Source organism: Nerophis ophidion, linkage group LG07 (genome assembly GCF_033978795.1).
Source record: "Nerophis ophidion isolate RoL-2023_Sa linkage group LG07, RoL_Noph_v1.0, whole genome shotgun sequence".
NCBI classification, from domain to species: domain Eukaryota; kingdom Metazoa; phylum Chordata; class Actinopteri; order Syngnathiformes; family Syngnathidae; genus Nerophis; species Nerophis ophidion.
In genome coordinates, this window is record NC_084617.1 from 35805779 (window position 1) to 35821917 (window position 16139).

Below are 16139 nucleotides of genomic sequence, written 5' to 3' on the forward strand. Positions count from 1 at the left end.
CCAGCTGCTTGATGGTAACGTGCATCTTAGTTTTAATTTTTCATGATCACATTTGGTGGTGATGAAATCAGCCATGTAAAAATGCTAACGCTAATCAGTAGAGATGTCCAATAATATCGGACTGCCGATATTATCGGCCGATAAATGCTTTAAAATGTAATATCAGAAATTATCGTTATCGGTTTCAAAAAGTTAAATTTATGACTTTTTAAAAGGCAGCTGCACATAATGGTACACGGACGTAGGGAGAAGTGCAGAGCGGCAATGAACACTGCATTTGCGTGCTGTCCCAGTCACGTAATACCTACAGCTTTTCACACACACAAGTGAATGCAACGCATACTCGGTCAACAGCCATACACGTCACACTGAGGATGGCCGTATAAACAACTTTAACACTGTTACATATATGCGCCACACTGTGAACCTACACCAAACAAGAATGACAAACACATTTCAGGAGAACATCCGCACCATAACACAACATAAACACAACAGAACAAATACCCAGAAGCCCTTGCAGCACTAACTATTCCGGGATGCTACAATATACACCCCTCGCTACCCCCTAACCCCACCTACTTCAACCTCCTCATGCTCTCTAAGGGAGAGCATGTCCCAAATTCCAAGCTGCTGTTTTGAGACATGTTAAAAAAATTATGCACTTTCTGACTTCAATAATAAATATGGCAGTGCCATGTTGGCATTTTTTTTCCATAACTTGAGTTGAATTATTTTGGAAAACCTTGTTATATTGTTTAATGCATCCCGGGCATCACAACAAAATTAGGCATAATAATGTGTTAATTCCACGACTTTATACATCCGAATTGGTAATTAAGAGTTGGACAATATCGGAATATCGGATATCGGCAACAAAACTATTAACGGACACATCTAATAATCAGTAGAATTAAGTAAATTAGCACCAAACTAGCGCATTTGGAAAAGTGGAGCCTTACTTTACGTTAAAGTGTTTTTTAGCGTGCATGGAAAATTTGAAGATAAACTAGAGGCAGTTTGGCTGAGTTCGCTCGGAGTGCATGTTTCCCCGCCCAGTGTTTAAGCCAGCTGAGTCCGAAACCGGCCGTGACGTCACTTACAACAAAGGTATCAATATAAGGCACTGTTTAATTTTCTGTGAATGAATACCCAACAGTACTGTCGCAATTTGGTTGGCACCCCTTTAAGTATCAAATTCGGGACCCATCTCCATCTTTCAAAGTCATCTCCGATACATATCCTAGTTTTGTTCCAGGCTTTGTCATGAATAAGTTGAGAATGGTAATTTTAGATGGACTAAGGTCTAACATGTTTAGTATCTTTACCAGTGGCAGTAGCCAAACCAAGATGGCGGTGTGTAACTGGCAACGCAGATGTGACACACTCACTGACATTCTAACTGGTCAAACGGTGCAGGGCGGGGCACTGAAATGAAAACAATAATATTATTTTGGGGCTGTAAATCTAATGTTAAAATGAGCATATGAACTACTGTTATTAGTTATAAAGGTATTGGAAAATAACATGATTTATTCATGTCTTTTGACATATCAAGGCCATTTAATGATGACTTGACATTCATTTCGTACGTATGGCTCCTTTAAGAGTGAGGGACATGATAGATGTTCCTCATGAGCAGCGCTCACAACAGATTCAGGCGACGGTTATGTCATTAAAAAGGTAATTGTGCCTAACGCTAAGCCTGAGTCTTTTTTAGGGACCCCAAGGAGACCCAGGCCCAGCAGGGATCCAGGGACCAAGAGGACCCAGAGGATTGATAGTAAGAAGCTCCTCCCCCAAATAAACAGCACAATATTAGTCGGTCCATCAAGTATGTCCTCTAAAACTTAAAACATGTTTTTTTTTGCCATCCAGGGTACAGAGGGAGCTTCGGGCCCCGTCGGCATCATCGGCCCCAGCGGCCATCTTGTATGTACCTGGTCTCATTTCCTGTCTGCAAACTTCTGTGCAATTACCCTCTTGCTTTCTCCCCGGCAGGGACTGCAAGGTGACAAAGGAAGTCCGGGGGAAACGGTGCGTGACAATGTTTCTACAAATCCCTTTCTATCCGAACAGTGAGTGGCGGGTGGAATTCTGAGTGGGGAGACTGCACTCCCCACACTAGTGACAATACCCACTGGGACACTCCCATGGTCTTCTTGTCACGGCGACACAGATGGATTTATTAATAGGCTTTGCAAGGTTAAGAGAGTTGGGGAACATTACGCAAAAATGTGTTTATACTAACTAATAAGGGTGTCCTGGTTCGATACTGATATTGGATATCAGTCTGATATTAGAAAAAAATAAGTTAACATCCAGTTAGCATCTAAATGTCCTCCAATGAGCACACAATGTTGAGCCTTTCCTTAGCAGCTACACAACAGCTAAGCACACCATCGCACACAAGCTAGACATAGGTAATAATAGTCTAACACTATTATCAATATTATTATTAAATTAGCACATTTGTCAAAATAAACAAATTCAAAATACTGTTTTTTCTGTATAAAAAGTGCACCGTTATATAAGCTCCGCCCAAAACATTTTTGAATAAAAAATATTTACATATATTAGCAGGAGATATATAAACCCCATTTCAGTATGAGTTGGGAAATTGTGTTAGATGTAAATATAAACGGAATACAATGATTTGCAAATCCTTTTCAACCCATATTCAGTTGAATGCACCACAAACACAAAATATTTGATGTTCAAACTCATAAACTTTATTTTTTTTTGCAAATAATAATTAACTTAGTTAATAATAATTAACTTAACTGCAACACGTGCCAAAGTAGTTGGGAAAGGGCATGTTCACCACTGTGTTACATCACCTTTTCTTTTAACAACACTCAATAAAAGTTTGGGAACTGAGGAAACTAATTGTTGAAGCTTTAATAGTGGAATTCTTTCCCCTTCTTGTTTTATGTAGAGTTTCAGTCGTTCAACAGTCCGGGATCTCCGCTGTCGTATTTTTCGCTTCATAATGCGCCACACATATTCGATGGGAGACAGGTCTGGACTGCAGGTGGGCCAGGAAAGTACCCGCACTCTTTTTTTACGAAGCCACGCTGTTGTAACATGTGCTGAATGTGGCTTGGCATTGTCTTGCTGAAATAAGCAGGGGCGTCCATGAAAAAGACGGCGCTTAAAAGGCAGCATATGTTGTTCCAAAACCTGCATGTACCTTTCAGCATTAATGGTGTCTTCACAGATGTGTAAGTTACACATGTCTTGGGCCCTAATGCACCCCCATACCATCACAGATGCTGGATTTTGAACTTTGTGTCGATAACAGTCTGGATGGTTCGCTTCCCCTTTGGTTCGGATGACACGATGTCGAATATTTCCAAAAACAATATGAAATGTGGACTCGTCAGACCACAGAACACTTTTCCACTTTGCATCAGTCCATCTTAGATGATCTCGGGCCCAAAGAAGCCGGCGGCGTTTCTGGATGTTGTTGATAAATGGCTTTCGCTTTGCAAAGTAGAGCTTTAACTTGCGCTTACAGATGTAGCGACCAACTGCATTTAGTGACAGTGGTTTTCTAAAGTGTTACTGAGCCCATGTGGTGATATCCTTTAGAGATTGTTTTTGGTTTTTGATACAGTGCCGTCTGAGGGATCGAAGGTCCCGGTCATTCAATGTTGGTTTCCGGCCAAGCCGGTTACGTGGAGTGATTTTTCCAGATTCTCTGAACCTTTTGATGATATTATGGACCGCAGATGGTGAAATCCCTAAATTTCTTGCAATTGCACTTTGAAAACGTTGTTCTTAAACCGTTTGACTATTTGCTCACGCAGTTGTGGACCAAGGGGTGTACCTCGCCCCATCCTTTCTTGTGAAAGACTGAGCATTTTTTGCGAAGCTGTTTTTATACCCAATCATGGCACCCACCTGTTCCCAATTAGCCTGCACACCTGTGGGATGTTCCAAATAAGTGTTTGATGAACATCCCTCAACTTTATCAGTATTTATTGCCACTTTTCCCAACTCCTTTTTCATGTGTTGCTGGCATCAAATTCAAAAGTAATGATTATTTGTAAAAAAAAAAAAAAAAGATTTATCAGTTTGAACATCAAATATGTTGTCTTTGTAGCATATTCAACTGAATATGGGTTGAAAATTATTTGCAAATCATTGTATTCCGTTTATATTTACATCTAACACAATTTCCCAACTCATATGGAAACGGGGTTTGTATATGTTGTGAAATGAGTTATTTACACAGAAATATCCTGTAAATGTTTATTTACCTTAGTTAGTATTTACCTTAGTTGTTTCCACACTGTGTCTGTAACATGGCAGTAAAATGGGAGACCAAAACAAAACAGAAGTCATCCTCATGGACCCACTAGCTGCGCAAGCTAGCTCTCCAATCAGCTAAACAGACTCAATAACTGCATGGGGAAGTCTAGGTGAATTTACTGAGGAATTTGTGAACCTGAAACAAGACAGAAACAGAATGCCATCCGAAGTTAATAATACTAACATAGACAATTGTAAACGTGTTAGCTTATTAGTTATTGCTAAAATGCTAACGTCATTGCATTACGATAACACGAAATTTGAATGAAAACAATCCTCCAGACATCACACATTGGACGGTTTAGTAAGTAAGAATAGTTTTAGTTATATTGTAAATCTTAAAGACGTTGCTTGGAGCGATGAATGGGTAATCCATTCCAGTAGAACGCTATGGACGGCAGGAATACTGAAACACAACTCTACTTCTGGTTAAACGGACTAAATGGAAGCAGTGAGGGACTTGTCCAAAGGATGGCGCCTTCACACAAACAAAAACACACATTATAAGTGTGTTTGCTTTATTTAGTTTTTTTTTACTATTTGACTTATGGCCCACTCAGCGAAGAAAAATCCATAAGTTAGCCGCAGGGTTCAAAATGTAGGGAAAAAAAGTAGCGGCTCATAGTCCTGGATTGACGGTAATTAAAAAGGTGTATAATATTTGTTTTCATTTTCATTTATGGACGACTAGAAAACGTAACGAGACTTCTACTTCTGGTGGAAAGCTCTAAAAAAAGGCACTGTAGCACCTGCAGTGAGCAAAGTCTTCTAAAAGACAAACAACATGAAACAAAATAATAACACACATTTTCAGTCTATCTTCTTGTTTTGTTTTTTTAACAATTTGCTTTATGGATGCAGCAAAGAAAAATACATAAATTAGCCGCACCGTTTTATTAGCCGCTGGGTTCAAAATATAGGAAAAAAGTAGCAATAACTATAGTTGCATATTACTTACAGATACAAAGTCTCCAAGGCCAAAGTGTATCAAAAAGTATCAAGTAACAAACGTGTTCGCATCATTCGGTATACTGCGTCATGATCTTAACTTAATTGGGGCGGTATAGCTCGGTAGGTAGAGCAGCCGGGTTGCAGGTTCGATTCCCGCTTCCGCCATCCACTACCATTGTGTCCTTGGGCAATACAATTTACCCACCTGCTCCCAATGCCACCCACATGTAACTTAGATATTGGGTTTCACTATGTAAAGCGCTTTGAATCACTAGAGAAAGAGCGCCATATAAATATAATTCACTTCACTTCACTAATTATTATGACCGCCTAATGTCGCCAAAAAAAACAAAAAAACATTGTCACACCGCTTCAATTCAAAGACCACACAAATCCATTCCAGAGAGATAAGAATAAATAGTCACAGTTAGTTTGTCATTCTTCACTGTTTGACTCATTTCAAACCTTTTGTAACATTCCAGACTACAATGTAACAAAAGTACGTGCTATGATTCATGCTGATATCAGCAAATACTCCACGATATCGGTATTGTAAGGAAAGTGACATATACATAACGTATCTACAAGTGCTGACCTCCTGTTCTTACACCCTGAACAGGGCTTGCCTGGACCGGGGGTAAGTTCTCACATGATTTAATATCAGGTCCATGACAACCTCTAATGTGATCCTTGGATCCTGCAGGGCTCTCCTGGTCCTCGTGGACCACCAGGACCACCAGTAAGTGAGCAAGTCTAACATAACTTGACACCATACACTTCTAAGATATGACGCTTCTTTTCCTTCCAGGGTCTCCCCAGTTCTATTCTGTCTCTTGTATGTACACCTATTTGTCATGGTGACTGTGCCATGGTCCTGACTCTGTGGCTCTGGACTTCTTTCTAGACCAGCGAGGCCCACAGTGCTCCCTCTCACGTCATCCTCGATTCTCACACCGCATCCAGGCCAGAGGTGAGTTCTGCCTGACACATTTGCTTACTGATTTATTGTGAGCCTCAACATACGGGTGTCCAACGTGCGGCTCCGGGGCCATTTGCAGCCTGCAGCTATTTTTTGAAGGCCCGAAGAACTTTCTAAAATACAAAAAAAAAAAAAAAAACATAAAAAAGTAGAACACATGAGCAAACAGGTGAAATGTTAGAAGAAAAAGTTGTAATGTTGACTCTAATAACAGTTTTTTTTTTCTTTAAAACAGTCTTTGCTCCAAAAAAAATTATAATAAAACAAACTTATAGTTGTTATTAATTATTGTTCTAGGGCCACCCAAAAACACACAGTACTCAGTTTTAACACTTTCCCAACACTTTTCTATTATTCTTACATTATATTATATTTTTTTTCACGGCCCGAATAACATACGAAAACACACAAAAAAAACATAAAAGTGGAATACAGGAGTAAACAGGTGAAATGTTAGGAGAAAAAGTTGCAATGTTGACTAATATCAATTCATAATAATAATAATCTCAATTCTGTACATTGCTGCTGGAATTTTTATTTTCGTAAGGGAACTCTCCTGAAGGAATCGAGTAATATCTATCTATCTATCTATCTATCTATCTATCTATCTATCTATCTATCTATCTATCTATCCATCTAATAACACAAAACTGCCATATAGGCTGTTTTTTTGTGTCTTTAAAACAGTCATTGCTAAAAAAAATAAAATAAATCGAATCTAAAAGCCGCCAAAAAACATGCGGTACTCAGTTGAAGTAGATTTTTCTACCACTTTCTTATGTGCAAAAAATGTGACTAAGTGGTGAAGCTGTGTTTTCATTTGCACTTAAATTGTATGGACAGCTCGTCCCTTTCGGGGTATATTTATTATTATTTATCATTGATTTAGTTGATCTATTTAATAGAATAGAAATTACCTTATTGATTCCTGGGGGAAATTCAGCACCACAGTTCGCTCACAATAGACAATTATGATAATAAATAAAATAATTTATATCATATATTATATATATATATATATATATATATATATATATATATATATATATATATATATATATATATATAATATATGAAAAATATAAAGCTATTCTACATATATTAAGTACAGTTAAAAGGAACATACCGTATTTCCTTGAATTGCCGCTGGGGCGCTAATTAATTTAAAACCTCTTCTCACTCCGGCGCTTACCAAAGGCATGCGGTAAAAGTAAGCATGCGCTAATTATTTTAAAACCTCTTCTCACTCCGGCACTTACCAAAGGAATGCAGTAAAAATTTGAGTGTGATGTAAGCTTGGACCTTAAATCCTACTCAATAGCTCTTAATCTTCCTCCCTTTATGGGATTTCAAATTACCGGTATTGAAATCAGCCTCCTCCATTTTGAAAATGATGATAGGGGAAGTGTCACTCGTGATGTCACGAGTTTGACCAGGCGGTAATACTAAGCATGCGCTAATTATTTTGCAAAGCGAGTTTGACCCGGCAGTAATTCAAGGCAGGCGCATACTATATGCCCTGCGGCAATTCAAGGAAATACGGTATGCATTATACAGTCTGATGGCTGTCGGTATGAAGGACCTAATGTGTCGTTCCGTGTTGCATTTCGGGAGTCTGAGCCTTCCACTGAACGTGCTCATTCTCTCCACAAGGTCCGAGTGTAGTGGGTGAGAGGTGTTGTCCATTATGGCGAGGAGTTGTGCTTGACTTCTTAATCTCTGACACCACCGCCAGAGAGTCTAGCTCCACTCCCACCACACTACTGGCCTTCTCTACCAACTTGTCCAGTCTGTTTGCAGTGGGCTGAGAGTGAGGGACACAATTTTAAAAGAGTGAGAGTGAGGGACCGATGTTAAAAATGATCAACCTATACTAATGAGACAAAAGACCTTTTGTCTCATTAGTTTCCATTAAAAATATAGAGCATTACACACGGCGCTCAAAAATCTATCAAAATGTTTTAGTACAACTTTGGTAAGCTATGAACCTTATGGATTGTACTGTGCTTCAACATAGGAGTATTACTATGGTGTGTGTAAAAGGTAAGACATTATCCGGTGTTTTGTTTCACAATATTATGCAAAAGCAACTTTTCTTACCTTCTGGTACCTGCTGATCTGTATTTGGATCTGCATAAGTCCTGAAAAACTGTGCAGGTCCGCCTTTGTAGTCCGTGACGACCCCGTAGTCGACAAGCTTTCTTCTTTTTCTCTATCTTCTTATGTGACATTCATCCTCCACTGTTGCCATTTCTAATATAAAGTAGTGTAAAGTTCTTACTTATATCTGTCAGTGAACTCCCCAGGAAAGCACTAAAACATACCAGTGTAGTGAGTTTACATTATACACTGAAGGAACTTTAGTTATTAGAGAGTTCCGGTAGATGTTTTTTTCACAGGACCCATTTTCGGCGTTGTTGTTGTACCAGGGAGCCACGAATGAGGAGATGCTGTTCCGTTATTGATTGACGTGAAATCCGAATGTCATTAAAACAGTTAGCTCCATCTTTTGACACTTCTTCCCCTCCCGTCCTTGCACGCTACACCGCTACAACGAAGATGACGGGGAGAAGAGCCACGTAAATAAGACCACCCACAAAACGGCGCATCCTCAAGAGACTGTCAGAAAGTGACTTGAAGATGATCTGTAAAACATAATCTATGCAACATTTTGACCAAAGAACCACCATTACATGTTATGTAGACCACAAGGAAGTCTTTTACATTTAGACAATAATCATAATAATATTACTCCTTTAATGCGCTTTATAATCTGGTGCTCCTTTTGTATGAAAATAGACCTGACTGGACCCGCTCATCGGCAGGGCGCCTTATAATCCTGTGCGCCCCATGGTCCGCAAAATACGGTACATTCAATGAATGATTAATTTTTGATACTTTTATGAGTGATCATTTGAATGTGATTTTAAGTATCTTTGTTCCAAAAATAAAAATTAATGAAGTTATGAAGTTTTATTTGGCAAAAAGGCATAAAACAAAAACAACAACTTCATAACAGCAGATAGATCTGGAGTTGATCAAGAGATTTAAACAAACTTAATTTGACACATTACTATGAGTGAGATCCTTCCAAGTACCGAGACCAAACTCGGTGGGAACCCTAAAGGTTACAAAAATGATTGGATGGTTTGACAATGAAAACGAGGAAAATTCTCAGATTTTTTTGAGTGCAACCCCCAGTGGAAAAAGTTAGGACACACCCTGCTTTAACGCTTTGTTTGCCGACCTATGTGAAATTTGCAAGTTTGACACCAAGTTGCAATCACAGTGTTTTGTTGCGCCCTTAAAAGTGTTAATACTGTATTGTACTTATTACGCACCTGCTGTTTGATTGTAACGTGCATTTTAGTTGTAGTTTTTGCCGACAGCTATGTAGGAGTTGAAGTCGCCATGTAAAATTGCTAATGCTAATTAGCAGTATGTCAATAGCAAAGCCGATATATATTAGCAACGAGCTAGCTATTTTTTGGTAAATTGGAGCCTTACTTGATTGTTGGAGCGTTTTTCTTTGTTGGCATTGAAAATTGCAACATTACCTGGAGGTACTTTGCCTGAGTCCGCTCCCAGGGCTGCTGGAGTGATCGCCAAGTGTCGAATTATTAATTTTTTAATATCACAGTTGCAAGTATGACACTAAGTTGCAATTACAGTTGTAAGTCCAAGACGTTAGATGGCAGTAGTGTATAGTTTATAGTGTTTTGTTGCGCCCTAGAAAGTGTTAATACTGTATTGTACTTATTGCGCACCAGCGGTTTGATTGTGACGTGCATCTTAGATGTAGTTTTTGCTAACAAATTTGGAGGCGTTGAAGTCGCCGTGTAAAATCGATAATGCTAATCAGTAGCGTATCAATAGCAAAGCCAATGTATATTAGCATCATGTTAGCTTATTTTTTGAAAAATGGATACTTGCGTTGGAGCGGGGTTTTTTGTCCATTTCTTTGTTGGCATTGAAAATGGTAACATTGCTCGGGGATAGTTTGGCTGAGCACACTCTCAGTGCTGCTGGAGTGACCGCCAAGTGTTGAAGTGTGAAGAGATTGACGTATCTTGTTGTATTTTTTATTATCTCATTTACATGTTTGACACTAAGTTGCATTTACAGTTGCAAATTTGAGACGTTAGATGGCAGTAGTGTACAGTTAATGCGGTTGTGTTGGTTTGTGTTGCGCCCTAAAAAATGTTAATACTGTAAGTATTGTAGTTATTACGCAACAGCTGTTTGATTGTAACGTGTATCTTAATTGTAGTTTTCATTAACAAATTTGGGAGGTTTTAAATCGCCATGTAAAACAGCTAATGGTAATCAGTAGCACATCAACAGCAAAGCCAATGTATATTAGCATCAAGCTAGCTCATTTTTGGAAAATTGGAGCCTTACTTGACTTGCGTTGGAGTGTTTTTCTTTGTTTTGCTTTGAAAATTGCAACATTACTGAGAGGTCGTTTGGCTGAGTCCGCTCTCAGTGCTGCTGGAGTGATCGTCAAAAGCTGAGTTGGCAACTTGGTCTGACGTCATGATGATAAGGCACCATTGGATTTTACGTGAATCAGGGCTTCATGGTGGAAGAGGGGTTAGTGTGTCTGCCTCACAATACAAAGGTCCTGCAGCCCTGGGTTCAATCCCAGGCTCGGGATCTTTCTGTGTGGAGTTTGCATGTTCTCCCCGTGACTGCGTGGGTTCCCTCTGGGTACTCCGGCTTCCTCCCACTTCCAAAGACATGCACCTGGGGATAGGTTGATTGGCAACACTAAATGGTCCCTAGTGTGTGAATGTGTGTGAATGTTGTCTTTCTATCTGTGTTGGCCCTGCGATGAGGTGGCGACTTGTCCAGGGTGTACGACGCCTTCCGCCTAATTGTAGCTGAGATAGGCGCCAAAAAAGGGAATAAGCGGTATAAAATGGATGGATGGATGGATGGAGAGACAACAAAGTACCACAGTCAGTATCCTTCCCTAAGTGTCATAGCTAGAGCACTGTAATTCTACTTTAGGCCTGAGGAGGCAGCAGTGAGTCGGTGGCAGTTTATCAGAGTCTGATCTTATTCAAACCTGTGAGCTAACATCAACTCTTGCGATTAAAGCTTACTTACCAGAAGGTGGACCTTCCCATGCTGGACCAAAGCACTGAGATCTTCCGGACTTTGCAGCATCTCAGCTCTCTGGTCCACAGTCTGAAGAACCCACTGGGGACCCACAACAACCCGGCCCGGATCTGCAGAGATCTTTACAACTGCGAGCTGCGCATGTTGGATGGTAAGAACAAGGCCCAGTCTCAAAGTCGTGCAACCCAGCGTCACCGCTTCTTCCAGGCACCTACTGGGTGGACCCCAACCTGGGCTGTGCCGCCGACGCCATGGAAGTGACGTGCAACTTCACGGCCGGAGGACGGACCTGCCTGAGACCTGTCAGCGTGTCCAAGGTTACATAGCAACTTTCACCTGTGACAAAAGGAGCGTGCAGTAAAAACCGGGACTTTGCAGTTGGAGACGGGAGTGGGCCGCATCCAGATGAACTTCATCCACCTGCTGAGCACGGAGGCGGTGCAGCATGTCACCGTCCACTGCCTGAACACGACCGTGTGGGCTGCAGGACCCTCCATGCAGTTCTACAGCCAGGCTCTTACATTCAAGACCTGGTCAGGGGAGACCATCCAAGCAGGAGATCTTCTGGAACCACTGGTGCTCAGAGATGACTGCTGGGTACTTTTTCTTCTTGACTGCAAGGGTCACACATCACTTTATTCATGATACAATGGCCAGTTGCCATTGTGACAGATATCTCTTTTAATCATCATTCATTTATATTTCATGACCCAACCATTATTAGCATAATAAAGAAATAAACTAATAATATTTTTTGAGGGATAAAACAAACATTTTGTATCTAATGTAAAATATATACCGTTAACATTGCATATTTATACAACCGTAACTAAATAAGATTGGCAATCTGTATGTTCGTAACAATGCAAAAATAAAGTAAACTAATTTGGAGATAAATGTACAGTATAGGTCACAGGTGCCAAACTCAAGGCTCGGGGGCCAGTTCTGGCCGCCACATCCTTGTATATGGCCCGCAAAAACCTGGAAAAATGCGTGTTGATAAAATACTTTATTTTTTTACTATATGCAAATAATTATTTAAATTTTGACAGGAAAACATTTGTGTCTTCTAAACATTATCTAATCATACCAAATAATACATTATTATTTAGTGTATTCCAAAAATATGTTAGTAAAGATAACATTGGTTTGTAAATGGAAAACATCTAATAATCGAGTGCTTAGGCAATGGTGTAATAGTATGAGGGGATAAGTGGTACACATTTATATTTATGCTGTCAAATTATATAATTTTTTTAAATTAGATCAATTTGAATATTCGTTTATTCCCCGCATGCATCATTTTAATTATTTTAAAAACGCGGCCCTCTGAGGGCAGCCATTACTGCGATGTGGCCCTCAATGAAAACCAGTTTGACAACCCTGCCCTAACCTAATGAATTATTGTGACCGCCAGGTGTCGACAAAATTAAATGACCATTCCACTTCAACCTAAAGGCAACATAGGTCCATTCCAGGCCGTTAATAATAGATTTGTTGCTGTTTTCATTGTTCTCTGTTTGATTCATTTCACTTGATCAAACCTTTGCTAACATTCCACACGACAAAATAAAAGTATGTATTATGATTCGTGCTGATGTCCTATCAGCTCAATATCAGTATCAGACAATATCCAATATCAGTATCGTATGAGATGTGAAAAAGTTGTATCGGGACGCCTCCATTTAATTCCCTTTTTGTTGTGGTTTTTCCGCAAAAAAATGCAATACTGTTCATTTCTTAATACGGATATCAATATTAAACGTCTTGATTTTGGAATTAAATGTTGAAGTAAAAAAAAAAAAAAAAAACCTACAAAAAATGTATATATTTAAAGTATTTTTTTACTTTACTACATTATATATATATATATATATATACATATATATATATATATATATATACATATATATATATATATATACATATATATATATATATATATATATATATATATATATATATATATATATACGTACTACACACATCCCTGACTACTTTAAAAATATTCTGGAAAAGCCAATCATTTTGTGACTTGTTTATTTATGAAATGTGTATACCTACTATATCAGTGGTTCTCAACCTTTTTTCAGTGATGTACCCCCTGTGAACATTTTTTTAATTCAAGTACCCCCTAATCAGAGCAAAGCATTTTGGTTGCAAAAAAAAGAGATGGAGAAGTAAAATACAGCACTATGTCATCAGTTTCTGATTTATTGATTTGTATCACAGTGCAAAATATTGCTCATTTGTAGTGGTCTTTCTTGAACTATTTGGAAAAAAAGATATAAAAATAACAAAACTTGTTGAAAAATAAACAAGTGATTCAATTATAAATAACGATTTCTGCACTTAAAGTGCCCTCTGTGGGGATTGTAATACAGATCCATCTGGATTCATGAACTTAATTCTCAATATTTCTTCACAGAAAAATAAATCTTTAACATCAATATTTATAGAACATTTCCACAAAAATTAATATTGCATTGTTGCATTTCTTTTCACAGTTTATGAACTTACATTCATATTTTTGTTGAAGTATTATTCAATACATATATTTATAAAGGATTTTTGAATTGTTGATATTTTTAGAATATTTTTTTTTAAATCTCACGTACCCCATGGCATACCTTGAAGTACCCCCAGGGGTACGCATACCCCTATTTGAGAACCATTGTACTATATGATATAGTAAACTAAAGTAAAGGTATGTGGTAAAAGTCAGGGGTCTCCAAACTATTTGACTCGCATTGGGTTAAAATGTTTTGACTATTTACAGTATTTATATTCATTCATTTATTCCGAGTGCGATGATGTCACATTATCGAAGGGAAAATGCATTTTTAGACATTATGATATGCCTGAGTTGCTAGGAAACACAGAGAGTACAAGCGGTAGGAAATGGATTAGAAAGGACAAATTAAAAAAATAATAATGAAAAAACAATAATACAGATATTGTATTCGAGCTTTCCCTTGACAAATTCCAAAAATTCCCAGATTTCCCGGAATTCCAGGTTTTCCGGGACATTTTTCCCATTCAAACTTCCACCATTTCCACATTTTTCAACCTATTCACACCATTCCACCTCAAACACATTCCACTCATCCTGAAAATCCAAACAAATCATATTTTCCAAGTTAAAAAAAATATCCAGGTATTCACGTTTTTTTCAAACCGCTTTTCACTCTTTTTTCTGTCGACTACTCTTTCCACATTTTTCAACCCACTTTCAATCCATCGTCAAAACATTCCTCTTAATCAGGACAAAAAATCAAGTTGTTATTTTGAACTGGTAAAAATACCCGGTTTCCCCGAAATTTCTCAATACCACTTCTCAATTAAAATGTTACTACATCAACATTATTTTAGCCGATTTGAAAAATTCCAACACCAACCATTTCAACTCATTCAGAACATTCAATTTGTTTAGCATTTTCATTAAAATTCACACTTTTCCCAAAATTCCATGAAATTCCCATTTAAATGAATGGGACATTTTTCAAAGTTCCGCAACTCCTACATTTTTCATCCAATTCAAACCGTTCTAATTTCAAAATATTCAGTGCTCCCTTTCAACATAAATTTTTAAAAATTCCAGGATTTCCTAGAATTCCCAGTTTATAGGGCCATTTTTCCCATTCAAAATGAATTATGCATCTTTCAAACTTCCACAATTCCCACATTTTTCAACAGATTCAAACCATTCCACCTCCAACACATTCAATTCATCCTGGAAATTCAAAGTTCAACAAATTTCCAGGAATTCCCGTTTTTTTCCTAACCTTATATCCAACATTTTTTAGTGTAATGACTCCTTTCACATTTTTCAACCCATTTCAACTGTTCCACTGTCAAAACGTTCCTTAATCAGGACAAAAAAACCCAAGTTGGTTTAAGAACGTGAAAAATTGTCTGTAATACCATTTTTCAGTTCAAAAATTGATACTACTTCAACATTTCTTGACCGATTTAAACAATTCCAACACCAACCAATTCAGCTCATTCAGAACATTCATGCTTCTAATTATTTTCCCCCAAAAATTCCGCTTTTCTCAAAATTTCCAGGAAGTTCCAGTTGAAATGAATGGGACATTTTTTCAAGTTGCACGATTCCCACATTTTTCAACCTCATCAAACCATTTCAACATCAACACATTCCACTCATCCTGGACAGTCAAACTACCATTTTTCCACATTCAACAAATTTCTAGGAATTCTCGTTTTTTCAAAACCTATTCTCACCCTTCTTAAGTTCAAATACTTCTTTCACATTTTTCAACCGTTCCACCGTCAAAACACACATTCAAAAACTGTTACGACTTCAACATTTTTTGACTGTATTAAACAATTACAACACCAACCAATTCAGCTCATTCAGGACATTCATACTCCTAACCATTTTCAAATAAAAACCTGCTTTTTTTCCAAAATTACCAAATTTCCAGGAAGTTCCAATTGATATGAATGGCACATTTTTTCAAGTTGCACATTTCCCATATTTTTCAACCTGTTCAACACATCCCACTCATCCTGGACATTCAAACTACCCCCTTTCCCAAGTTCCAAACCAAATTCCAGTTTTGCTGGAAATTCAAACTCTTCAACATTCAAACCATTCCAACATTGAAACTAATCTTACATTCATACTACATTCTGTCAGCATTTTACTTCAACTTCAGCATTGGAGCATTCACACGCACTTCCTTCAAGAATTGCCCCATCTAGTTCAAATATATTCTATTTAACTTGTAAAAAAAAGAAAAGA

At 38.1% G+C, this 16139-nt stretch overlaps 1 protein-coding gene across 1 annotated transcript in view; it reads left to right on the forward strand.

Annotated features, from left to right (window-relative positions):
- Window positions 1-16139, forward strand: part of LOC133556299 (collagen alpha-1(XXVII) chain B-like) — a 202646-nt gene that overhangs the window by 185319 nt on the left and 1188 nt on the right. Inside the window, exons 52-61 of the mRNA XM_061906106.1 lie at window positions 1721-1783; window positions 1879-1932; window positions 2002-2037; window positions 5888-5905; window positions 5972-6007; window positions 6077-6103; window positions 6173-6238; window positions 11351-11522; window positions 11579-11688; window positions 11750-11968. Coding sequence (XP_061762090.1) covers window positions 1721-1783; window positions 1879-1932; window positions 2002-2037; window positions 5888-5905; window positions 5972-6007; window positions 6077-6103; window positions 6173-6238; window positions 11351-11522; window positions 11579-11688; window positions 11750-11968 — 801 coding nt within the window. The remainder of the gene's footprint in view (window positions 1-1720; window positions 1784-1878; window positions 1933-2001; window positions 2038-5887; window positions 5906-5971; window positions 6008-6076; window positions 6104-6172; window positions 6239-11350; window positions 11523-11578; window positions 11689-11749; window positions 11969-16139) is intronic.